The sequence below is a fragment of the Poecilia mexicana genome, unplaced genomic scaffold (assembly GCF_051168715.1).
Source record: "Poecilia mexicana isolate PSO_F unplaced genomic scaffold, ASM5116871v1 scaffold_6, whole genome shotgun sequence".
NCBI lineage: Eukaryota > Metazoa > Chordata > Actinopteri > Cyprinodontiformes > Poeciliidae > Poecilia > Poecilia mexicana.
Genome location: NW_028263375.1, coordinates 22,693,191 through 22,719,407, shown reverse-complemented (window position 1 = coordinate 22,719,407; position 26,217 = coordinate 22,693,191). Strand labels below are relative to the sequence as shown.

Genomic DNA, 26,217 nt, shown 5'->3' with positions numbered 1-26,217 from the left:
AAAATGTTTCACATTTTTTCCTTTTCACCGGTTAAATTACCGTTCATGAATATAAAAAGATAATAGTAAACTCAAGGAACTCATTATTGTTTTCAGAGCATCTGTAAGTAACTGAGCGATACTGTTTTACATGACGATCGAGCTGACAGTTGTAAAAAAAAGAAAACTTCACTGTTTTATTAAAGCAACATTTTTACCGTGACTATTTTGTCTGATAGAAATCATCTGGTCCTAATGAGGTTCTGAGATTTGTTTAAATCCAACCTTGTCAATCATAACTAGTCAGCAGATGGAACGTTGTTATTACTGACTAAACACAGAAGAAAAAAAGTATGGGTGGAAAACAAGCTTGATGCTTCTATGGGACTTAAGGAGTAAAGTAGCAAACAGGAGCGCTGAACGAATGAGAAATGTCTAGAAAAGCAGGAGGTATCTCAAACAGCATGAGACCTTCACATGATGCTTCAATAAAACTGAAGCAATGCTATAAAGAAGAGTGAGAGACTGATGAGGTCAGACAGAAAATGACTTCTGAGAATTATTGGATTCTGGGGTGTACTTAGTTTTTCCATACACAACATTTCCCCCTGCGTTCGCCTCATCCCGATCAAACGCAGCGTTACTCGTCTCATCCTTTCATCCCGGTGAACCGGTGTACCTATGAGCTCGGTGAAGCCTCCGACCGGCAGCCGACAGGTTCCCGTCACGAACTGCAGCAGACGGATTCTCTTCTCGTTGTCCATCTCTTTCACAACCTGCATGTCAGTCGCACAATAAAAGCATTTTTACTGAAGGTTCTTGGCTAATTCCAAACCTCAAGTCAACGTTTGTGCAAGAGTGTACGTTTTGGACATCGTTACCTGCCAGAACCAGTGGATCTGCTTGCTGTTCTTGGTGTAGTGTCTGTAGATGGTGTTCTTCTGCCAGTCAGCCAGATCAATCTCCTGCATGCCGCAGAGCATCAGCTGAAAGCAAAGAAACATCGACGACGTGGTCAGAGTAGCTGATATAAAGTTATGTGTCATCAGCATGTTTATGGTAAGAAAAGCTGCATTACTCCATGATCTGATGTCAGTGGGAGAATGTAAATACTGCATAAAAGGGGCTCCGAGACTGGAGCCTTGAGGAACACCACATGGGAGCTTTGTTCACTCAGATTTATAATTGCCAAATGACCCAAAGAAACTTTTACTTATACACCAAATGTAGTCTATTTTTGTCTGACAAACTTAGGAAACTATGGGATAATAAATGGAAATTGTGTGGAAACCCTGTAAAGCAATTTAACAAGCACACAGTTCTGAAGTTTGCTGGAAACAGTTCTCAAGTTGAGATGTGGGAAGATGAATGCCTGCGTTATTCAGCCTGGGAGATTTTACAGTCACCTTCCTCGTTAAATAATTGGAAAATAGTCCAAGGATTTAACAAGACACTAAACACGTGGAGACGTTTTGTGAACATTGTCACGTTTGCTCTGCAGCAGGTGAAATTCAAAGGCCTGACTCTGGTCCTCCTCACCTCCAGCTCCTTCTCATCGAAGTAGCGAAGCCACTCCAGAGGAACCACCTCATTGAAGCCGTCCAGGAAGGCCTTGGTCTGCTCCTCCACCCCGCGGGTGAACCTCCAGTCTGTCAGCAGGCTGCAGGGACAAAACACCTTCCCGTTTTCAAGGTCTGGCTTCCACCGTTTCTCTCACGTCTGCTGAGGCTTCATTCCTCTCCTGTGAAGTCCAACAGCTCACCTGATGTACTCCTCCTTGTTTTCTTCTGTGACCAGTTCGTCCTCTCCGCCCTCCTTCAGCGCGTGACTGGAGACCTTCCCGAGGATTTCCATGTCCTGTGCAAAATACAGCTCCACTCCACAGTCCTTCAGGTTGTTCTCTCTGGAGACAAAGAAAAACACAAAACGTGTTACAGCATCAAAAATCGCCTGCTGCGTTTTTACACACTTTTGACACTTTAAGATAATCTGATAGTCCATTTCTGATTGTAGACTAAGGGGCTAAAATCCCATGTTCATTTCAAATTTCTAAAACGTACAAACTGATGGGCAACATTTATGTGCCGTTTAGGTAGCGTATTTGATAAGTGTTGATAAAAGTTTGATTTTTAGAGCCATACACGCATTTGTTAAAGATGTATTGCCAAAAAGCCGTACTTCATTTTGTAATACTTCTTTTATTATTATCATAAATAATATGATAATTATTTATGATTATTATATTTTCACATAATCACATATTTTTTAAAAAGTAAACTCTATAATCATCATATCTCTATTTCAAGTGTTATGAAAATAAGATAGAAACCAGAAGGTATTCTACCTTTGAAACAACTAATACTTTGGATTTTTACCTATACAGATCAATATCTAAAAAATATGCACGAATATAAATGACAATACCTGAAACCTAAAAAAAAAAAAAAAAAAAAAAAATATATATATATATATATATATATATATATATATATATATATATATATAAACATTTATATATATAAATAAATGTTTATAAAAAATAAAGTGAGCAGCAAAAGCCGCTGTATTAACAAACATAATGTCTCCCTTTAGCTACAGAAATATTAACAATATAATAAACACATTCAGGGATGATACTGAATTTTTTTCTATTAATTTACTCTTTTTGAACATTGATCTCTATTCATCAATTGACATTATGGTTTTATAATATATAGTTATCTATTTTAACAGTTTAAAAGTATGTTTGCTCATTTTTTTTAGAGAACATACCAAGATGCTGTTGAAATCTTAATTTAAATAAAAATGTAAAAGTCTGGAAAAACATCCTGATTTTCTTCAGTTCAGAGGTTTCAAACCGGCTACGACACAAACCTAAAAACGAGCAGTGGCTTCACTTACTTAACCCACATGATGGAGTTATAAAACTCGGGATCTATGGACTCCAGGTCTTTCAGAGTTGGCTTCTTGTCCAGCATCCGCTTGTAGAACGGCAGCGTGAAGCCGGTGTCGATGAACTTCCCGTGGTACAGCGCCTGCAGGGAGGACGCCGTGCATCAGAAACCACACCGAGGCCGTCTGCAGCTCTCTGCTCAGAGTCCCTCGAAAATAAACTCAAAGGTTTGTCTGCAGCTCGAACAAGCAGGTGATGTGTTTGAGTCATGGATGAAGCTTTTTAATGTACTTGTGTATATAAAAAAAGATGCAGATGTCCTACAAAAACATCCAAATGGTTTAGAGGAAACATTTTTTTACTGCTTTATTTTACGTGGCAGCATGAATAAAAGGTTAAATGACCAACATGCGGCGGCAGAACGCGTTTTAAAACGCTGCTCTGTGTTCCTGGACCAAGCTGGTGGACAGAGCAGCGCCTCACAAATGGATGAGACCAATGGTTTTTAGACAGGAACTGACATCACCTTGTGGCAAAAGTGTTAAAATTATAAATAAATAGATGTATGTCGACTGCATGAAAGCATCAGACCAAGTTGGGTTGGGATTTCTGAAATTATTTCTGTCCTGTGTCTGAATAATTAAAGGCAGATTTTTCTAAAACGCTTCATTCAAAGCCAGAGGTTCAACATAAATTACCTTTGTATGAGGAAGCATTGCTTTTAAACTTTGTGAGTTGGGTCAAAAGTGATGAATATTCTTCCACAAGCCTCTCTCAACCGTTTGTCCTTAAGCAACTTTGTAACTAATTTGGCATTAGTTTTGACCCACTGCCTATTTAAAACGCCCATTTAAAGTCAGAGAATAGAGAGGCTAACACACCAACTAAAAGGTGATTCTGATTCGTTTCTCCTCTGATTTCATCAGGTTTAGGCTCCAGGACAAAATAAAGCACAGTGTCGTAATTTTGCCCTCTCGCTATTCTGGGATAATTTATGGTTATTTCATGGACACATGGTTGAAGGAAGTAGGTCACTGAAAACTCAATCATTAGGTGTTTGTACTGATGACTCACGGGGGGATTATCTGGTGCCTATTTAGGTGTTAGAAAGGTTTCAACAGCTATTTTTTTTTAATTTTTTTTTTTTTACAAGAATCATGAACGGGTCTTTTATTTCTATAATCGTTGCAGCCAAAATCACTCACATAAGGTGTGTGACTCACACGGTCAATTTGTTACAGACTCAGAAGAGCTGCCGTCTTCTTTTTGTGTCATGTACACATAAAAAAACAAACAAAAAAAGAGATTTATACAAATGTGAGAACTTAAAGAGCTTTAATCCAAGTCCTAATCTTTGCTTAGGTGTCTGTGTGTGTGTTTGCAGAGAATCAGACAGACGGAGCTGTTTAGCGTTAGAGAAACCACAGAGGGTTCAGAGCCGCAATGCCAACAATAACACAGACGTCCAAGGACTGACTCAGTCACAGTCTGCTCTGCGTTACTGACTGGGCCGACCGTGCGCTCGTCTCACAGCTAAGGGGGTTTTCAGGCAGAAGGTGGCTGTGGAAATTTACAAAATGAAAACGAAGGCCTGCACCGGCTCGGTAGATGGAGGAAATCGACTTTAGGAGAGAAGAAGTCAACAAAGTGAATTCGTGCTCTAAATATAGGCAGCTGGTGGCGGGTGTGGGCTGGCTGAAGCAGTGAGCTCATGGTGTGGGCGAGAGCTGGCAGGAGGGTGGAGGGTTTGGGAACCCAAACCATTTGGAGTCGATCCCAAAGAGAAACCTTCAGCTTTTTGCTTTATTCTGCGAGAGCTGGAGATGTGTTCACACACTTGTGTCATTAGATGACATGATACAGGCCACAAACTTAGCGGGAAATGTTCTGAACTCAAAGAAGAACTCGGCGTAGGCCTGGCTTCTCCAAGCACAAAAGCTTTTCAAGGAAGACCCCATATACAATCCCCCTTTTGATTAGAGTAAGAGAAAATATTGAGTTTTGACAAATAGTGCTAAAGTTTCAACATAATGAAACCTGTATTAATGATCCAGGCCTGCAAAGGGAGAACAAGCAAAGTCCACACAGAAAAGCCCCTGCTGGGTTTCTATTAACATTTAGTAACAAAGTTAAAAATGCAGTCCACTGCTAAATATTCTTCAGCTGGTTAAAACAAAACGGAGGTGAATTGATTTAAATACAAAGTGCTACGCTACGTCAAATCACAAAGATGTCGAGGTGCTTAGATCTCGACTTTCTGCATCGTCAGCAGCTGCTGGCCTCCAAACATCGCAGGGCTTTCCACGGCCTGCTCAAATCGGCCCCTTCGTTCCAGTAAAAGACCTTCATGCTTCCGTGTGCCAAGACGTCTTGGACCATTTCATGCTCCCAACTTTGTGGGAACAGTTTGGGGACGGCCCCTTTCTGTTCCTAGCAGAAAACCGAAAACGCATCAAAGACGTAGATTTGATCTTATGGAAGCGTGAGGAACAAATGGTAGGACTTGCAAATAAGCATGAAGATGGAAACGATGCTTAAAGAGCGACTCAAAGCAAAGATATTTATGAGGCGAGGCTCACCATGGCGATGAAGCGACCGATGAAGCGGAAGTACGTGAGATGGTCAGGGTTGATGGAGGAGGCCGGGTTTATCTGGAGACAGTAGTTGTTCTTTCCGGCGTATTCAAACAGGCAGTACATGGGGTTCAGGACTTCATGGGACAGCAGGAAGAACCACTCCCTGCAGGGCCAGAGGACAAAGGTCATCAACGACAGAAATCACTCCATTAACCTGTAATTTAGCAAGAGAAGCTTTTTGTTTTACACCAAGCAGACACAGAGAAACTTTAGTCACCGAGAGCAGAGCAAAACCAACGTTAGCTTAAGACACATTTTAGCACCACTGACACAAAAAATAGCAGCAACAGATTTAAACTGAGCTATTTGTTTTTATTTTTTTACAAACCTGATGAAATATATATATTAAAAAAAAAAAACACACACACACAAACAGTCCTGTTTTGTGCTTTATATCTCTTTCTTGCTTAGAAACAAATACTGGCAAAGAGCAACCCAGTCTAGGTTTAATATTAATTATATTAAATCCAGCTGGTTAACAACAGGAGAGGATAAGCTGCTTAATGCCTGCTGGTTTCCATCTCCAGTGTCTCTGTACAAATAACTGAACTTTTGTAGTTTAATTTAGAACTAAAACTCAGTGAAACTAATACAAAAAATAAAGATTCACCAGTCAAGTGGCCATTTTCCCCAATTTTTTTTCAAATATATATAAAAATAATAGAAATAAGATTATTCTTTTTGTTTATTACATGCATAAAAACCAAGATTTCTCACCATTTTCTTCCTTCATGCACTTTTAGCTGATTAAAAATCAGATAACATGTTTTGATGCATAAATCTTTTGATGCATGTTAAATTACTGCTACACTTACCCAGCCAGCCTTTATAAAGTTTTACATAATAGAGTCAATCATGGAACTCGGATACAATCTTGAGTTGGTATTTATTTGCTCTGCTGCTCTTTGCTCATGCAGATGTTCCTGGAATATGATGATTAAAACTATGAGAATAAATATTTTTACAATATGTGACATTAAAGCAGCAGAAGCAACAGGAGTTGCCCTTTCTGTTTTCAATAAAAACCAGTGGGATTATCTTAGCTATTATGTTCCAAGCTTTTTAATAAAGGCAAAGAAAATTATGGAACTATGCCGTTTCTTGCTTTGCTCTAAAAGGAACCAAACTTGTGATCAGTTGGGGGAAAAGCAAAGCTAAGGTTTATGTCTTATGACCCCAAAGCCACAACAAGATGTTATTTTGCGTTACTGAAATCTAATTTAAAATTCTGCCTAACAAAAATCTGTGCTTTAATCAGAACTTGGCATTAAAAAAAAGTGAGAAAAAAAAACACGCAACATTAAAAATGGTGGACTTAAAAAACAACAACAAAAAAAAAAAACAGGATAATGAGGAAGGATGCATGTTAGATAGAATGAAGGCCCTCCACCAGCTGCAGCACCAAGCGCTCCCACGGTTCACCCGTTTCAGCACACATCGGGTGGAGTAGGCGTATGAACGGACGGACGGTTGGACGCAGACACCTCCCAACATCCCGTCCGTGGTTCTACCCTGTGGTAGAACAGCATGATGTCACCTACCATAGGGTAAAACCACTGACGTGACACCGGAGACAGAGACACAATGCGAAACCAAACAGAAACAAAATGAGGAAAAAAACAACAAAAACAAAACACGGCAAACAGAAAAAATGTCAACATATTACAGAGAGTCGGAGGACAACAGAGGGAGGTGTGAGGAGGATGAACGGGATGAGGGAGGGAGGACAGAAATGTTGGAGGAGGAGGAGCGCGTGTTGCATGGCTTCAACGACATTTACATCAGACACACCAGGCCTAAAACTCAAATGTTACGACTTGATGCAGCTTCAGAACTCAGTTTTATGGAATAAAAATAAGCAAAAAATCTTAAATAAAAATTTGAATAAAATGCAGATCTGGATTGAGGAAAAATAATTTAACAAAATCATCTTTGGTATAGAAATGTTTTTGTTATTTTTATTTTGCATAAATAATTTGCCATGATTATCTTGAAGGTCCAGTGGCTGCAGAACAAGAACAAAGCATCACTCCTCCACCAGCACAACCATCCAGTCACACTTCTCTCTCATTTTACCATCCTGAACTCAACACTCGACTGTGTCAGGTTTTGGACGCTGCGGCTTGCTGTAGCTCAAAATTGTGAGCTGCAGGTCAAACCGTAAATTTTACTCAAATATATGTAAAGTTCCCTGAGTAACAACAGACGTGATGACTAACAGGAAGGTTAAACATCAATGAGACAAAAACAAAACAATTTCTGGATAGATGTTAAATAATTTGAATTTTATTCTCCTTGAAATGTTAGAGAACAGTCCGCTCCAGGGGTCCACGCTTTAGCGACAAAAATACGACATTAACTAATCCCAAAATAATTTATTAGGTTTGGATGATTTATTGCAGTAAACTATGTTAACATATTTATTCATTCTTATATTTTCAGTGTTTCCCCCAGTGTAATATAAGCCTGGCGGGCCACCAGGCTTATAAGTATTTATTTAAGTGTTTTTAAAATGTTTGCATTTTTTTAAGACTTTATAGTTGATGTTCAGGTATAAATCTTCCAATAACACATAATTATCAAGTGATATTTTCATATTTCCTGTCAAGTTGAAACATTTTTTTACTCAAAAACACGACGGGCTGCTGGATGAATGACTGCCTTAGCACCAAACCACCGGGCTTAGCAGGTTTTCTGGGGGGAAACCCTGCAGTTTTATATCCAATCAACTATCAAAAGACATTTGTATTAAATACTGAATGAGCCTCATCTCTTTTGTGCCTTTTGTCTTGTTATCGTCACAGCTTCTGCTTTGATCCAAAGAATGGGGTCAGAGATTGAACAGCAGCGAAGACAGAAAAACAACACACCGTCACCAACATCACCAGAACAAAAAGAGCTGAACAGGTCAAAAAAGAAGCCCAGAAACAAAACCAGAGTGCGACAGGAAAATGGCGGTTCGACGCTCACCTGGCAATCCCGCCGTAGTCCAGACCCTCCTCTCCTCTCATGATGATGTAGAGCCGGCGCCGAAGGTCATACGGCTTCACGTTCATGATCTGACGAAGAATCATTCATTAGCTTTTAATGCAGAGTTCAGAACTAAAGTGTTTGGGTAAAGAGATTTTAATTGTTTTGACTTTAAGTCTAAACGAAAAAGGGTAAAGGTGTGCACAGATGAAACGCTGTATATCACCAAATATAAACATCATTTATTCAGAAAACACAAGACTGAATGCAGTTGTTATTTAACAGGGTAATTTTAATCCCTTTGTGTGGCACACTGTTGCAGAGAAGATGTACTGAGTGCTGTGTGTCTGACCTGCTGGAACGAATCTTCAAACAGTGTTTGTCTGGACACGGAGATCTTCACATGGCTGGGCAAGGCGTTGGACTGCACAGAGACAACACAGACCAGGAATATCAGGAATGTTTGCACATTTGTTTTCGCACACAGGACATTCCTGGAAACCCTGTCACAGCTTAGCAGTTTCAGCTGACTGGGACAGCTACGTCCTGGAAGTTGAACGTTTCTCTCTGGACGGTTCAGCACTTAGAGCTGATTAGGTAAACTTCATGTGGGACTGAAAGACATTTTTACCCTAAATGTTCAATTATCACCCCGTTATCAAGCTGATGTGAACACTTTATGAGCTTTAAGATATTTGCGTTAAGAAAATATGCATTTGATATTAAAGATTGTCCTGCTACAAATGCTAATTTTGAATAATGAATGCATATACACCCAAATTATGGGTTACACTTTCTTTCAAAGATGTCAAACATTTTGAGTCCAAAATCCTAAGTTCTTTTTATCCAATTATAAAGGCAAAACAAAACACTATGAATTTATGACGTGTGTTTTGACAAAAGGTATGTATTTAAATATGCAGCCTCTGAAAGACGAGTGAATGGACGGTCTGACTGATGGATGCAACAGTTTTTTCTCTATATTTATCCAGACCTGGAGAAACTCAAATCACTACAAACATTTCCAGGTTGCATAGGAACGCTGGGCAGCTGCAGTGAGAGGATTGTTTCCTTTCTTTTAGAGGCTGGACCGAGAAGATCAAAGTGGTTAAAGCTGAACTGAGTGTTTTATTGAACCTGCAGACTTCGTTTAACACTTACATGACACAGGAAACGGAACTGGTGGTATTTCCACCTGAAGCTCCGATCATAAGCTCCAGGCGAGCCGCCCTGCCTGGACCTGAACACAGACATGGAAACAGACAAAAATTGGTCAGTTTTCATTATTCCAAGGAAAACAAAATAAAATGACAACAAAAAATAGAAAAATGAAGAAGCTGATGTTCCAGGGAGCAAGTAATATTGTATTTACAGCATCCATTCTGCTGCAGATCAACGTCTGGGTCTCACAGAGAAAGGTGAGCTTAGGGCTGCAGCTGTGTTAGTGTTAGCTCTCTGCACACACACATGCACACAGGATTTCTGCTTTGTCAGCAGCAAAAAAGGCCAAGATGCAGAGAGAAAGAGGGGAGGAGGAGGTGAAATGTGTGGGGCTCGCTGAGCTGCCAGGCATTTCTCAGTCTGGGTTCGGAAGCGGAGACCGCAGCGGCAGAGCGCCGTCCGTGCGAACCTGCGCTGCTGCAGGATCCAGAGCAAGAAAGCTGTCTAAAAGTGTCTTTCTGGACCGCTCCAAAGCCACCGGACTAAAAATAACACCAAACATCACCAGGGGGAGCAGATTCATGCAGCTTTCTCCACAAACACGTGTCGTATACAGCAGCGGCCACATAAGTAAAACTGAGAGGAGACACGGAAAAGCACAAACAGCCACATGGATGCCAGGGCAGTCTGCGGCGCGGCATGCGGTGCACGGCCACGCGGGCCTGACTCTGGCTGCGAGATTTCAAGCCGCTGCAATAAAGAGATTTACAGTTTGTGTGTCCGAATGAGCATGTTGCTGTGATTTTATGTCATCTCTTAATTTAACGGCTACGACAAAAGGAAATGCAAATCACAGACGAAGAAATGAAAGGCGTGGAGTTAAGAAAAGAAGCTGATAAAAAAAATCAAAAAGAATAAATTGTAGTTCAGATTTAGAGACATTTTGACCCTGTTGTGTGGAAATTAACACTGTATGCCTGACCAAGGCAGAATTACTGTGCAAGAATCAAAGTATTTGAACACAAATAGAAATCTGATTGATTGTTTCTCTCCGTCTCGGTCTGTGGCAGGTTCGAGGGGGAGAGACAATAGTTACCCTGACTCAAAGCCGGGTCTGGGGTCTTTAAAGGTGGTGGTGCGAGAGTTGTGGTCCACAAAATACCGCACTCCCTCTGCGGTGTACTTCATCTCCCAGCCAGGGGGCAGGGCGTGCTCCTTGATCATCCTGCAACAGGGAGAGGGGCAGTGAGCACGTTCCCAAGCCGAGGGGCCCCGTCTGGGGGGGCGAAGCTAACACAATCCCCCCTGCCGACCTGTGCTGATAAAAAGCCAGGGTGCTAAAAGCAATAAGATGAGCCACAATGTGGCAAAACGTCTAAGTTTGAAAGTACTGGAGATCAGCTTAGAGAGGAAAAAAAAAAAAAAAAAGCTTAACCGTGCATGCCTTATTTGTGATAGAGTCAAAATAAATAGATAAATAAATACAGCACCTTCCACATATAGAAAAATATCCAATAGCAAAATCTCACTGAAAAATTAAGAAGCTTTTAATCTATAATTTTTAAGCACAATTATTCAAGTTTTTTTTTTTAAATCACAGAGGCCACATTTATTGGCTCCCTGAATAATCCCTATAAAATAAATGCAAATGAGGTTCTTTTTTTTTTTGTCATTTCTGTTTCACATTTTAAAGTTGATCCAGGGAAGCAGGAAGCAGGTAGACATCGATAACTTAGAGGTTTAGAAAAGATGCATTTCCACTGCAGAAGCTTTTATAAAAGAACCATGCTAGCTGCCTGGTCCGTTCTTTGTTTTTCTTTTCTTTTTCCTTAGGGGAAAAAGTGTTTCTCCTGGTCAGGAGTTTCTGCATAGATGCCAAAATATAAGTGAAGTTTTGAGGTGGAAGTGTGATAAATATTTATGTCTGGTTAAAATCCACACAGTTTGGGGAGTCTTCACTCCACTTTTAAACCACAACAACAAAAATCTGATCTGAATACCATATTGGACTGATTCCACCAGGTTTTGATCACAGAGGACAGAAGATCTTTGCCCAGATTGCGGAGGCAGCCCACTCAGGAACAGTGGCAGGAAGTAATTTAATCAAAGAGCCCGGCAGCAAACCCCACAGTGGAAACACACACAACTGTCTGTGGAATACAAAGTTTGGGGAAATTCAGGCACCACAGCAGGCCCGATTTTAATAGCAATTCATCAAAATAGGAAAGACAAGAGAACTTGATCCTGGATGTGTTAACAGAAATAATTTCAGGGTGTGGGTGCACAGTGAACGGTTTAACTTTAAGGTTTTCATGCAACCAGTTAATATGAAGGATGCTTATGTGCTTTCAGAAAAAAAAATTTAATTAGCCACTGTTTTAAATTAAAAAATATTAATTTACATTTAAAGAACGCAGACCGACTTGGCGTGGAAGGCAAGTAAAAGGTGTTTTCCATATGAAGAGGCAAATTGTCTGAACTTGGCAAAATCGTAAATGAGTGAAAATCTCATGAAAGTTTAATTATGAGTGACATGAAGCAAAAATAATTTAAAAACTCCGGCTAAAGGAAGATAAAATGACATCAGCAACATGATCGGTTGTGTTATGATAAACTCTGAAAATGGCTTCAAAAACACTTTTGTCTGTAGTTTTTAATAAAACTTTTGTAAAGACCCGATGCCGTTCCGGTTCCCGGAACGGCATCGGGAACCGGTGCCAATTCTGTCATAATTGGCACTTTAACGTCCAATTCTGTCATAATTTGTAAAGCTGTCTCACAGCAGTGTGACGTTCACATCTCCCTGTGTCTGAGCAAACACTCAAAGCAAGGCGCCACCTAACAAGCAGGCAGACACACATGCTCAGACACACTGGTGTTGAATCTGGAGCTCGGCGGTCTCACCCTTGGGTCCGAGGATCGTCCCACTGAGTTGTCCTGGTGTTGTGGTTGACAAAGTACACCCGGCCATTGTCCTGACGTTTCTCTGCGAACACAAGCAGGACAGAAGGAGCGTGAATATTGTGACGAAATCAGAGGGGGCATTTATCGTATCGTATATCGTTTATCGTGGCAAACTTTGCATCGCGATAAGATTTGAGTTATCGCTCCAATTAATGTTTAAAAATGACAAAACATTTCTGTCCTGTTAGGATTTTTATTTATTATTTAGTTATCCAGTTTGTTCAACAAAGGTGTGTCAATAAATATCAATAAATTTGAAAATATCATTAAATGTTACTGTGAGCGTTTTAGTCATACAAATCACACTTCTTAATGTCCTAAAGAAGTTTATTACAAATTTTCGGGCTTTGGCTGCTGTGCACAGCCCCTCAGTTACCTTAAAAAGAAAAAGAAATAAAAAGCTTTTATTGTTGCTTCTATCGTTGTCACAGTAGCACCATAAAGTATTGCTCATGTCGCTCACCCCTAAATCAGAGGAATCACCTTTTGGGATGAAGAGGAGAGGAAAATTATCAGCACTCTGAGTTAAAACTGGCGGGTCTGTGTGGCATTTCACCATGACTTGATGTGAATACACAGAGGTTCGTTTCTGGTGGTTAATAAAGTTTTACAGAAGCAAACTTCAGTCAAAGTTTTCTTCTTTCATGCAAAAGTGTGTCTGTGCCATGAGAGTTAAGCCGGTGCCCCATCCTCCTCCCTCCGCTGCTCTAACATCTTTTTCTCATTACCAGCAGTAAGTGGAGGGCCCAGAAACAGTAGTGCTCTCATTGCTGCTCCTGCTAGCGTTCCGCTTTCCTCTCTCCACCCCCCTTCATCATCCAGTCAGAGCTCCCTTCACTTTTTCTCCATCATCTTTTCTCCCATCTTTCTCTTTCCGAATCTGAGCCTCAAACAAAAGAGGAAAAAAAAAAACTAGAGGGAAGAGACCGCAGTTGACAGAAAAAAAAAAAAAAAAAAGAGCAAGAAAGAAAAAAAGCGCGCCAGAGAGGCGAAGCTGAGCCAATGATATAATTGAGGTTTTCGTCTTGAGGTACCGCAACATGTTGAAAAGGCATCATGGGCAGAGGAGAGGGAGCGTTTCTGGAGAGGACACGGCTGTGAGAACGCAGGCGGACGCGGAGCTGCCAGCGGCGTTCGTTTATGAATGAATGTGTGCGATGAGGGGAGTCTGCGTGGATCCCATTACATTACTCTGTTGGGAAAATGTTGGATGATGAAGGGTCCCATCAATAACACGGTCCCTGTAATTTGTAGACCTTTAGAGCAAAGGGAGTCCTTACAGTGATAAACGAGCGGAGCAACAAATAGAAACCAGGAGAGACTCTCTTCAACGGAGCAGAAATCAGAATCGCTCGAGTGGAGACGTAAATCTGCCAATTAACGACCGGTTCGCTCGCGGCAACTGCGTCCCGCCGGACACAACCAAAGGGAGAACATTCCTTCTGTTGTTTCATGAAGGCCTAATACCAGTAAAAACTGCTCTGAGGTTGGCAAAAGCAAAATACGCTTAATGCGTTGTAGAGCTGCACGATATATCAAATCACAATTGTAAAACACTGGCGGGATGCAATATTTACCAGGCTACTACGTCTCAAAAAGCCAAGCGCTAAAGCTCTGCTAGTCAAAGTCATGGCCTCATGGATGCACTTTTACTGTCACAGCTGATCCAAGTGACCCTGGAGTTCAGAGGTCAATAAACTCGTGACATTGTGATGACGGCAAAGAAAGGACGAAAAATGTGGATTAAAGACAATCGACCTTGTGCTTGTGAAAAACAAAACAATTCTTTGAATTTATTCAGAAAACCCAAATAAAAAGTGCTGGAACAAACAAAAATAATGTTCTGCTGCACAATGTATCCCATTAGAACCATCCTGGATCAAACAACACTGCTTTGATGGGATATTTAGTAGGAAGATTTAAAACTCTGCTAACCACTAATGTGCTCGGATGTGCTTGTAGGTTTCCTTTATGGCCGTAAATGATAGATCCGAAAAGCTCAGGGATAGTGGAGGGGACATCGCAACGATGAAAAAGAAGACTGAGGAAAACCTTCTCTTGATTTGACATGCAGGGTCCCATTTAAAAAAACAAAACAAAACAAAAAAAACATCCACACCTTTACCAGACTCCATTTTTTTGATTTTTCAAGCAATATTGTGAATATTAGAGTAGAAATCGTTTACATTGTTGGGGAGAGCGACTTTCACTGCTTTCCCAGCAAATGGACAAACTGATAGAAAAGTATATAAAGCTGAGACGTATAAAGTGCAAACATTAATTACAGATTTAATTTCTGTATGACTTGGATCTTATTCTCTGTAAATTAGAAAGACGATATATTGAATCAAATTAATTTGATGTTTAATCAATATTTGAAGCATTTAATCAGTCAATGCTCATCAATTAGACGAGGGATTCAGAAATAAATGTCTTTCTTGTTCGATCCAGTTCCAGACTCTGAAACTTTTTAAACCCAAATCCAAGACTTCAAAGGAAGCCTGAAGATATCGAGCAGCCCTAAGCGGATGACGACATAACGGCAGCTGGAGAATAATAATAATCTTGTGCATACGAGCGAGTCAGGCGAACTTACCCCATCCAGGAGGCAGCGGGCCCAGGGGGTCATTTTCCACCGGAGCGCCGGACGGCTGAGGAGAGACAAGACAAATCCAGTTAGGACATCTTTCTGTCTCTCATCTCCACATGCTGCATGTTTCTTCTCAGCCTTGAATCACTCTGTGTTGGCATTCTACTTTCCTGATGCTGTTTGTGGGAAACATTTAAAAAAAAAAAAAAAAAAAAAAAAAGTCAAGCAAGGAAGGGAAAAGATGAGGGAAAAAAAACCTACTCAGTTCTGCTCTTCCAAGGGCAGCAGATCTTTTCACCTTGCTACCTCCTGAAGCCCAGTGTGTGAGTGCGTGTGTGAAGTATTTAAGATAGAAAGGGGCTGGCGGGGCAGCATGGTGGGGCGGGGAGGGGGGGGACTCCTCTTTGCTCCAGCAGCGAGGGGCGACTGAGGGAGCTGGCCGGCTGGCGGCTCCAGTGGTTTCCAAAAGTGACACGCTCGGTAGGAGGATAAAACAACAACGCTGTTCCAATGAGCTCACTGGCTGGATGCAAGCCCCGCCCACTCAGCTTCCCGCTCGACTCCTCGAACACACACCCTCCTGCCCTCACCAACACCACCTCCTCATCCACTGACCCAGCCCTCCGGTCCTCCTCCTCCTTTCTAGCGCTGTTGTGAAACCAGGCAGGGAAGTGTGATGTCTGAGCGAACTGAGGGAACATTCATGCCTGTTCCAGACTGGACACCCCACCTCCTCTCCAGCCCCACCCACCCAATGTCTCACAAAAGGCACCTTTATTCACCGTGGGCTTGGAAACCACTGTGGGGTTTACTCAGGCTGCACACACACACACACCTAAAAGAAAAAAAAAAAGGTGTGTGTGTGTGTGTAGCAAAGTGTGGAAAATTTGTCCGTGGCAAACAGTCGGTCAATGTGTACGCTTTAATATGAGGATAAACACACACACACCCACCGGCACGCAAGAATATATTAACTTGACTGGGAAAGCGGCTCAAACGTTTGCTTGTTGGGAACGTTACAAGAAGCTCCAGCATCACTGCAGAGCTTACCAGAAATCAGGAAGCAAGCTACTACAGCTTAATTAATTTATTTATGCAGAAAACCTAAAATATATTATCATTTTTGGCAGCATTACATTCGCTGAAATCCCTGCACACTACAAAAAAAACCAAACACAAATCTTACTAAGCATTTTTGGTCTAGTTTCTTAGTATGCTTGAAATAAGAAAACTAGCTCAAAAGTAACTTTTCAGCAATAAAAATTAAATATGAGCTTGTTTTAAGTCAATATTTCCTTAATACTGATGAAAAAGTACTAGTTCTACTGGGAGATTTTTTCACTTATAAACACCTTGTTAACATCTTGTTACAAGTGCAATAATCTGGCATTTCTCAATGTTAAGTAATAGTTGACTTTAAACAAGTTGTTTATATTCTGTTGAAAAAAATACTTGTATATTAGTTTATCTTATTCCATGTGTACTAAGACATTTGCACCAGAAACTGGACTTTTGGTAAGATTTGTGTGACAAAAACAAAAACTCAAACTAGAATTTCTCCAAATGAAATCTGTTGCTTCTTCAAATGTCCCTCTCTCACACTGAGCTTAAAATATTGATGCCTTCCTCGGCGGGCATAAGTGGAGTATTATCCACCTAATGCCAGCGCCACTTTGAGCGTCTTTTAAAGCAGCTCTGTCATGGAAACTCTGAGGGAGTCGGGATGGAAAGGACTGGGCCCGCGTAAGGAGTGAGACTGGGCACAAAACAGGGTTAAAGGGTGTGTGCGCGATTATGTGTGCGAGTGTGTGTCGCTCCCATCGACAGCCAATCTATGCCCCGAGCCCCACCCGTATGGGTTTTCTGTGACTAAAAAAGGTAAAAGGAGAATATAATGATATAAAGACATGATGACTTCATCCTGGCTCTGACCATTCAGCTCCTCCGTGGCTTCCAGACAGAGCGAAGCTGGAGGGAGGAAAAGAAAAGGAGTCTGGGAAAACAAGGGAGGGAGAGGAAGCGAGGAAAAGCAGCCATTTGGCACAAACGTGAAATAAGGATAGTGTGCTGCGGATTGTGGGAGGACTACAGGTGAAAATGTAGCTTTGGTGCTTTGGACTCACGAGAAGAAAAATACGAAGGATAAAACAAAATCTAGTTGCTAATGTGAGCAAACAGCAGGGGGTAAAAATCATGTACTATAGGGGGAAAAAGTGGGTTGGGAGTGTCTTAAGCATAAGGTCATGGAGTTTGCCTGAGAAAATACCAAGTCATCTTAGTGCTTCATGCTAATGTAGCAGAAAATTGTCTTACAGTCAACTCACATTTCAAGAGGATTTCAGCTTTTGGCCTGTTTTTAAAATGCCAATAAAGTTTATGGTGGAAATTTCAACAGTAGTGAAGCTTTAAGAGTGGAAAATGAAAAAAAAACCCCACAGAGTGTGAGGGTGGATGATCAGATGGACAAAAAGACAGCTGGACCAACTGACTGGATTATTAATGGACGAACTGACGGACAGATGGTTGGATGTACTTTTAGAAATCTAGATATTTATCCATTAGACACTAAAACATTTTAAGATTATCCAGGGCTTCACTGACAAGAATTAGTGGATAAGATGGAAATAAAGAAAATGTTCAAACTTGATTCCCCGGTTTTTACATTTGGTCAGATGGAGTTAGATTATCCTTTAGCTTTAGTCAAACTCACCAATTTCTCCTCACTTTCTTCTTCTACTACTCTCCAATTTGTATTATTTGCTGTGTAAGGTACTTTAGGCACGTAAGGTAGTTAAGTCAGCAGTTGTCACAGCTGTGATTTCAACTGCTGACTTTTTGTTTTCTCAGTTTCTCAAATTTCTCTCCAAAGAAGCTAACAGTCTCTTCTCAAACGCCCAGTGGGTCGTGGCAGACGGCTGCTTGTACTGAGCCTGGTTCTGGTTCTGTTGGAGGTTTCTTCCTGTTAAAGGGGAGTTTTTCCTCTCCACATGAAGCATTGCTGTAAAGTCAATGACGAGGAAAGCAATTTTCTGCTGCAAGTCAGTGACTGAATGCAATCTGTTGGGTTTAGACAGAAAACTTTTTAAGCTACTTTGAATAATTAATTGAACATTTGAATCAGATTGATATCTGGGATTAATTGAAGTGTTTGTGGGATTGAACTTTTTTTTTCTTTTTTTTTTTACTAAGTGCCTCGAGACAACATTTTTTGTGAATTGGCGCCACATAAATAAACTTAAATGAATTTAATTTTATATTGCAAGAAACATTTACATTAGTATAATAAGAAGAGCCAAACTGAACAGGAATAAATTAACATATCAGTTAATAGAAATTACATTTTTCTCTTCTCAGTGTTTTTGTGCGTTAAAGCAGGCAGTGACAAACATACCAGCGGTTCACCCAAATGTAAGTTTTATGTAAAACCGGGAAGGAGAAATGTGTTTTATTAATGTTTTACAGAAAAACCCCCAACTCCAATTCAAAGACTTCATTTTCTCCAATTAAGATAAAAAACAAAACAAATGCCTAGTTTTTCTTTCTTAATTTCAGAAAAGCAGCATGTTTAGTGTTTTTATCTGCAGGATTTTTACAGCGCTTTTTTTTTTTTTTTTTAAAGAACCAATTTGTCATATTAAGTCCAAAGTATAAGTCCACCAAGGTCTAATGTACAGAGCAAGATTGGAGCAGCTTAAACATTTTCTGTTCATTGTCCTTTCATGGCAATAATGTTGTCTATGGAAATATGAGTGCTGACGGGTTGTGTGTAAACACAAGCTAAGGTGTTAGAAGGAGCAGTGTGGATGTGTGTGAGTTTTCTGTTCTGTGAGTGATAAAACACAGGGTTGATTCAGGTGCTGCTGTTAAGGAGCCCTTGTTCAGGCAAAAATGGGCTGAACTCATAATTGGAGCGGTGGAGGAGGAGGAGGAGGAGGGATGAGGAGATACTGCTGGGAAGGAAACCGATCTGACAGCAGAAAATCAAGGATGGAAAAATTATGTCTGAAATAAAGCCAGATGAAAATGAAGAGGTTCTGATGCAGAAAGGGAAAGTTTTGGAAACCAAAACGGGATTTTTTTTTTTTTTAACAGGGGCGATGGAATGATGAGGAGGGGTTACAGGAAGGAGCAAGGGTGAGCAACAAGGAAGGGGACGACAGGCAGAGAAGGAGGGAACGGGGGAGAGCTGAATCGGCCGCTAATGGCCACGAGGCCGCCCTTCTAACGAGCTGAAATTACTCTGCAAACACACATTTGGGCTTCTATCTTTGCATGGACTGAGGCAGCAGCGGTCAGTGTTTTCACTGTTGATTCACGTTAAGTTTACTTTCTCAACTACGTCTTTTGCTAGCTTGAAGAGAAAAAAAAAACAAGGGAAAGTCTCAAGTTTTACTTAATAAACGACAAATCAAAAATATTTACTTAATCTGTAATTTGAAAAATATATATATACAGAATATCAACTTTTTAAAAAATGATTTGTGGCGAGTTTTATTTGTTGACATCTGACAAAGTCACCTTCACCTCCTTCATTCTTCTGTTAATACAGATTAAAAACAGAACAACAAACCTGATTGTGTTTGGTGTTAAAATATGAAGAAATAAAGAACAAAACAAGATCAGCTTGATACTGAACACTGTTTGCCATGTTTCAATCAAAAAAGCTCAGAGAAATTTGCATCTGCTGAACAGTTATTTTTTGTAAAAGTGTTATTTTGGATATTTTTCATAGATTTAATTTAAAAAAAAAATAAGGTCAAATAGTGATTCTGTGAGTGTTTCATCCCTGAATGAGGAGTCATAGTAAAGAAGTATAACAAAAAACATCTTAATGGTTGTTCAAATATATCGACTGGGAACCACTTTAAACGTCAAAGTTTGGCTTCTTGGAAGCAAACAGAAAAACAGGAGAGAGCTCCAACACTTTTTGCACAGTAGTGTAAATGAAGAGCTGCTCTGGTGCTTGTGTATATTGGTTTGTGCAGATGAGCCTTTGCACAACGTTTCCGTACAGCTGTGTGAAAAATGTGCATGCCCCTTAGAGCAGCTCCGTGGATTCAAGAAGACCGGCCACTTGACCCTCTTCAGTTGTCATGTGCAGCGCAGAAAAATGTTGCACCTGAGCTCAACTTTAGCAACTCTGACTCACACCGAGACAGAAGGAGCACATGACGCCGCCCCTCAACATGCACAGTGGAGTCGACGTATTCTCTATTGCATAAAGTCTGCAATCCAGTTTGTTTCCATTCAACCAAAAATGAACAACTTTACAGAGCTTGCAGAACCTTTCAGCTGGTTGGAAAAAAAAAACAACAAAAAAAAACAGTTCAGCTGAACGGGGGCGGTGGCAGCGGATCGTGTGGCTGTGTTCACAGTGAAGCTATGAGCCCTTTTGTGAGCCTGTTTCCTTGTTCACACACACTGGGGCCATAAATAGTCGGCACTATCAGCAGTTTGGGCATTCCAAGACAGAGCCGCGCACTATCAACAACCTGCCCTCTTGGCTGTTCTCACACACTGGGTGAAGGAGGGAAGGAAAGGGAAGGAGAGAAGGAAAGGACGGCGGTGGAGTTGTTGATTCTGTCCCAAAAAACCAAAAAAAAAAAACAACGGCATTGAATGCTTGTATCTGATTGGCTTTCTCTGCAGTTTTTACCTGCAGAGAAAGTGGCGTAAAGGAGGATGCTTGGTTACTGATAAATCCAATCCTACTCAAACAGCTGGCAGGTGGTTCTGGCAGGTTCTAAATGTTTTTGACTCAGAGTCTGGATATTCATTTCCCACAGAACCAATATGGAATGGAATCAAAACATTTATTGCACCAGATGTGAGGGAAAAATCAGATAATCTGACAACATGACATCAAGAACTTAACTGGATTCTTTTCTCACTGTTAAAACATTTTACACCTGATATTCCTGATGCGTAAAGGTATTTGTACCTTTACTGAATGCTCACAGTCCAGACATCATCTCCTGCTCATGCAGTCAGATGAATAATAGTGCATGTTAGTCGTAAGGAATTGCCACTTTCATTTGGAAAATAAACGCATTTCTTTTGTTCCTACTAAGTAGCAAACCAGGAGAAAAGGAAGATACGACTTCACGTCGAAGCAATTCAATAATGGTTTGTTGCATCATGCAGAAGAAAGAAAATCTGAACTCTGTTTACCAAACATGCGACTTCTGAAGCTTGTTGAGCTTCTTTTGTGTTTGTCTGCTGCATAAAATCCCAATAAAATCCACTGAAAGTTCTGGTGGTAAAGTTGTGACTTGTGAAAAGTCAAGCAGTGTGAATTCTTCCGGAGGGCATTTTACTCGTTTCAGTAAAGTCAATCTACTCCTGATTTTCACAGCAAATTTGAGCTGTAAAAAATGGAAATATCTCATTTAGACTTGGAATCGTCTTACTGACTAACTTAGCAGAAAAAAAAAAGCTTTTCCCAAAAGGAAGGAGAGGGATTTAACACAATAGTTTGATTTGGGGTGCTAAAAGAAAGTATTTGGGCGTGAAATGAGCAATTAGTGGGATAAAAACACAGTTTTCTTTTCAAAAAAAAAAAAAAAAAGAAGCATTTGAGGGATGTTTAGGGCTAAACTGTAAAGTGGCGGTCGGACCAAAGACAAATAAAGCCCACACCCGGAAGACCATAAAACCCAAAGAGACGCAGGACAACAAAAAGTGGACAGAAAACACCAAAGTTACATAAAAGTAAAACATAAAGGGTGCGGAGGCTTTATTGGAGTCTGTATGAGTTTTAATGTTGGTTTAACTGATGACCCATTGAAGAATCTTTGTTGTTCTAATCCAGTATAACGTTAATGCCTGGCAACTGTCTGACCATGGCCGCTTCATTCAGACCCAAAGCCTCAACAAGCTCCACTGGAATAAACACACGTCTGTGTGTCATTAATCTACATCATGTGTTTCAATTAGAGATAAAGTTCCCGAGATAAACGGATTTCTCAATTCAGATTCATTAAAACCCTTAACTAACAAGATAACATGCAAGTGTTTTTAGGGTGAGAGTTAATGGGGGTTTTTTTCATTTAAACTCAAAAATAAAAATAAAATGACAAATGTTCCAAACAATGTATTCATCACGAATTAGACTTTTGTCCTTTTTCAAAAGATTGTGCAACTTTTGTAGCTCTAAATTACATTTATTAAGTTGGAGGGAGAGCAAAAGGCTCCGTGGACCACTTCACTAGAGCGTTTTAAATATCATAAAAATGCTCTTAAAGAAGGAATGAGGGAATGTGGGATGACTCAGGAGTTCGCTACACGACAGCAGCGGTCTCCAACCTCGGTTTTCAAGACCCACTGAGCTGAAGGTTTTATATGTCTCTGCTCCAGCAAACCTGATTTAAATGACAGCAATAACTAACACAATATTAGTTAATCACACCGTTCCTCACAATGGCTCCCTGTAGCTCAGAATAGACTTTAAAATGCTGTTAGTTTATAAATCACTGAACGTTTTATCAACAAAGTACATGAAAGATCTGCTATTGTCGTATCAACCTTCCAGATATCCCAGGTCTTCTGGTTCTGGTTCTGCTCTGCATCCCCAGAACCGGAACCAAACATGGAGAAGCAGCATTCAGCTTCTGTGCACCACAAATCTGGAACAAACTTCCAGAAAACTGCAAAACAGCTGAAACACTGAGTTCCTTTAAATCTCAGCTGTTTAGAGCTGCTTTTGAAACCTAATCATGAAATATCAATCAATAATCTGATGTGCAAAATGTAATGTTGTCAACTGTGTCCTCCATGACTTTGCATTTTTGTGTTTTTATGATGTAAAGCACTTTGAAATGCCTTGTTGCTGAAAGGCGTTGAAGTAACCAAAGGGACGCGGCTAAAACGAGCTGAATTGACCTCCGAGCAGCAGCTAAAACCATTTGCAGTCTTATGAACCAGTGATGGCTGCAGGTACCTGGTAAAGGAAGCGCTGGCTGAACTGGTGCATGGCGCCCTGCAGCTGGCTGCGCTGGCTCTGCCACTGCTGGTAGTTGCGCACGGACTCGGCTGTGGGCCTCTGCCACGTGGTGGTCCTGGTGTTATGGTCCACATAGTAGAACCGGCCACCCTGGTCCACTCGTTTCTCCCAGCTGAAAGGGGGAATTGGTTGGAAAACACAAGTAGGGGTGAGAGAGGGTTTAGCTTTCAGCAGCATTTTCTTTTTTATTTGACAAGTCAAGAGTGGGTGGTTGCATCAAAAAGCTGCTCCCTGCTTCTAAAGTCGAGGAAAAAGAAACAAAGACGAGAAAAGGAAGGAAAACAGAGAGAGGAGGCGATGAGCGAGTGGCAGCTGAGAAAGGAAGAGAGAAAAACGACAAGGAGGAAATAAAGCAATAATGTAAAGATACCATTTTACATGGAAGGAGGACAAAAAGGGAAAATGCTACTAAAAAGGTAAATGCAGAGAATTTTTAGAAATTCCTATAGAAATATTTAAAATGTTATTTTTATGCTCCACACCTAAAATAAAAGCCTTCCTAGAAATTAATCATGATGCCGTGAAAGCTTATTCCACAAAACCCAAAATGGATTACAACAGCCAAACGGGAGATGGATGACAATTTTCCTTGTGTTGAACTCAGTTTTTATGCTGCTCTTGTTATTTTTTTAGTAATTCCATTCAAACAGTAAATTATATGTATCCATTACACACTGAGTGATTAGTTCCAAGTGATTATTTCTGTTAAATTCCTTGACATAAAAGATTATTTAAATACAAAATTATTGCGGCGTAGATGATACAATTGTGGAACAGTGTTTGACCTGCTAAGAAAGAGGCTAAGTCATAGAAGATTGTTGTTAAAGAAGCTGGCTACTCATAGGTGCCAGCTTCCACGCATAGGAAAATTGAGTGGAAGGTAAAACTGCAATAAAAATGTAGGCGCAAAAGATAACCACCACCTTGAGAGTGACTTCAGATGAAAATACCAATTGAGTGTTGGGGGAAATTAATAACGGTGTGGACTGCAGCTGGAGTTGGGCCCAGACAGAAGTATTCAGGACCTGAAACCGTCTCGTTCTTCATGTTTAATCACTCAGCAGACTGGCCACAAAGAGAAACTGTCAGATATTGCCAGAAGGAAAACGAAAGACACCAAACCCAACAATGCAGATGACCTGAAGGCATTCTGGACTTCCATTACGCCTCAGCAGAACCACAGGCTGACTGCCTCCATGCCGCACCCCGTAGATCCTAAAAGTATTTTGTTTTTTTTTTAAATTGATGTTATATGCAAGCAATGCACAACAAATAAGCTCCTGAAAAAAGCTTTCTTTGTATCTCACCATTATACAACTTCTACATTTTTGAAAAAGTTTCAATAATATTGAACTCCATTAAGATTTCCTTAAAGATTACACCATGTTGACTGTAGCTTCTTGTTCTGTTGCAGACTCATTTCTTTTCCCCCCTTTATGCTTTGGGCAGCGCTTTATTGCATTTATTCTCGATTGCGCCATTTCTTGAGGTTTCATCTTTCAATGAGAAGCACATAAAGTTAGTATGAAATTGCTCTACCTAATGCAAAACACTTCAAGCCAAAGCCCGTTTTCAATTATGTAAATGAGAGAGAGTAACGAGAGAAGCATTTCTGACTGCCGATAGCCGTGTTTGCACCACAGCGCGCCTTTTGTCCGCCGCTGCTTGCCAGTGGCATTACTCAGAGGTGAATGTATATTCCAGTTTTCCCCAGAGGCAGGAGGTCTGGACGAAGGCTGAGATAGTAGCAACCCACAGAAACACAAACACACACACACAAAGGACAGTGTAAAGAAGGACACCACACACACACATGGACCGACTGCTGGTACTGCTGGTCTGCTGCTATTCTCATGTCTGACTTAAGTGTTGCAGAATTTGGAAGAGAAATCAGCATCAACTTCCATGTGCTTGGAAAAACACGGACTTGGTTTCTTAGGAAACTTTTAAATCTGCACAAGAGCAAAAAGAAATAAAGTCCCCTGTGGTGCAAGACGCAGAGTTTCTCCTTATAACCAGAAAAGGTTAAAGGCAAGCCATGTAAAGCTGCAAGTCATTATGCGTCAGGGCACAGGTCTCTCCCCTATTCGAGCTTTAATCCTCCAACTTTTAGTTTGCATAGCTTCCCAAAGCTCTGAATAGATGCACTTTGGTTGCTCCAAAGTTATTAATGCAAACTCACACAAAGACAAACACATCCAGTCTGCTCAGTGGGCAGAAGAACTGCATGCATACTTCAGTATGCAAGAAACAGACTGGGACATTATAAAAAAAAAAAAAAAAAATATATATATATATATATATATATATATATATATATATATATATATATATATATATATATATATATATATATATATATATTTATTTACTGTAGCTGTAAAAAGTATTTACGCCATTGGATGTATTAAACTTTTCATTGTTTCATTGCTCTTACAAATCAATCATGATCAACAAAATGTGGCTGTTTTGACAAAAATGACACAAAAACTCCTTTAATGTAAAAGTGAAGATGAATTTCTACAGCCAGTTAATGCCAGTAAATTTTTGCTGGGTGATAAACTGTCCCAGTAATAGAGATAAACAATAATATTGTTGTTTGGAGACCATTTTCAAGTAATAGATTGATAACGTCATAATAATGCAAGTTCGCCCTCACAAAGACCAATAAACTTTAATTTTGGAGGGAAAAAAACAAAAAACAACAAAAAAAAAACCTTCACACTGAACCTGTAAGACACAATATCCAAAAAAACATCCAAAAAAAATAAAAAAAATATTACACGAAAATAAAAACCACACACAAATGAAACCATAAATAAAATGGATTACAAAGTCTCTAAACAAAATCGTCCTTCAAAAAATGCTACTCATACAAATGGAAGAATCTCACTGCGATTAAATGATTATTTGCTTACTGCGACTGGCTAAGCCAACAGTCCCACAATGAGTGCAGTCAGTGTGTCTCAAGTGATTGTATTGTAGTCGTACACCAGTAAGGTCCATTCACTGGTTGCTCAGA

General features: G+C 40.3%; 1 protein-coding gene across 3 annotated transcripts in view; it reads right to left on the bottom strand.

Annotated features, from left to right (window-relative positions):
- Nucleotides 1-26,217, bottom strand: part of wwp2 (WW domain containing E3 ubiquitin protein ligase 2) — a 55,485-nt gene that overhangs the window by 1,664 nt on the left and 27,604 nt on the right. For 2 of the 3 annotated variants that reach the window (XM_015013219.2, XM_015013220.2), the window contains exons 10-22: nt 23,133-23,307; nt 15,200-15,254; nt 12,544-12,625; nt 10,736-10,864; nt 9,640-9,718; nt 8,831-8,902; nt 8,479-8,567; nt 5,452-5,611; nt 2,881-3,014; nt 1,742-1,882; nt 1,519-1,639; nt 861-965; nt 659-755 (exon numbers count right to left, since the gene is read on the bottom strand). In XM_015013219.2, coding sequence (XP_014868705.2) covers nt 659-755; nt 861-965; nt 1,519-1,639; nt 1,742-1,882; nt 2,881-3,014; nt 5,452-5,611; nt 8,479-8,567; nt 8,831-8,902; nt 9,640-9,718; nt 10,736-10,864; nt 12,544-12,625; nt 15,200-15,254; nt 23,133-23,307 — 1,439 coding nt within the window. The remainder of the gene's footprint in view (nt 1-658; nt 756-860; nt 966-1,518; nt 1,640-1,741; nt 1,883-2,880; nt 3,015-5,451; nt 5,612-8,478; nt 8,568-8,830; nt 8,903-9,639; nt 9,719-10,735; nt 10,865-12,543; nt 12,626-15,199; nt 15,255-23,132; nt 23,308-26,217) is intronic. The other variant, XM_015013222.2, reaches the window with a different exon arrangement.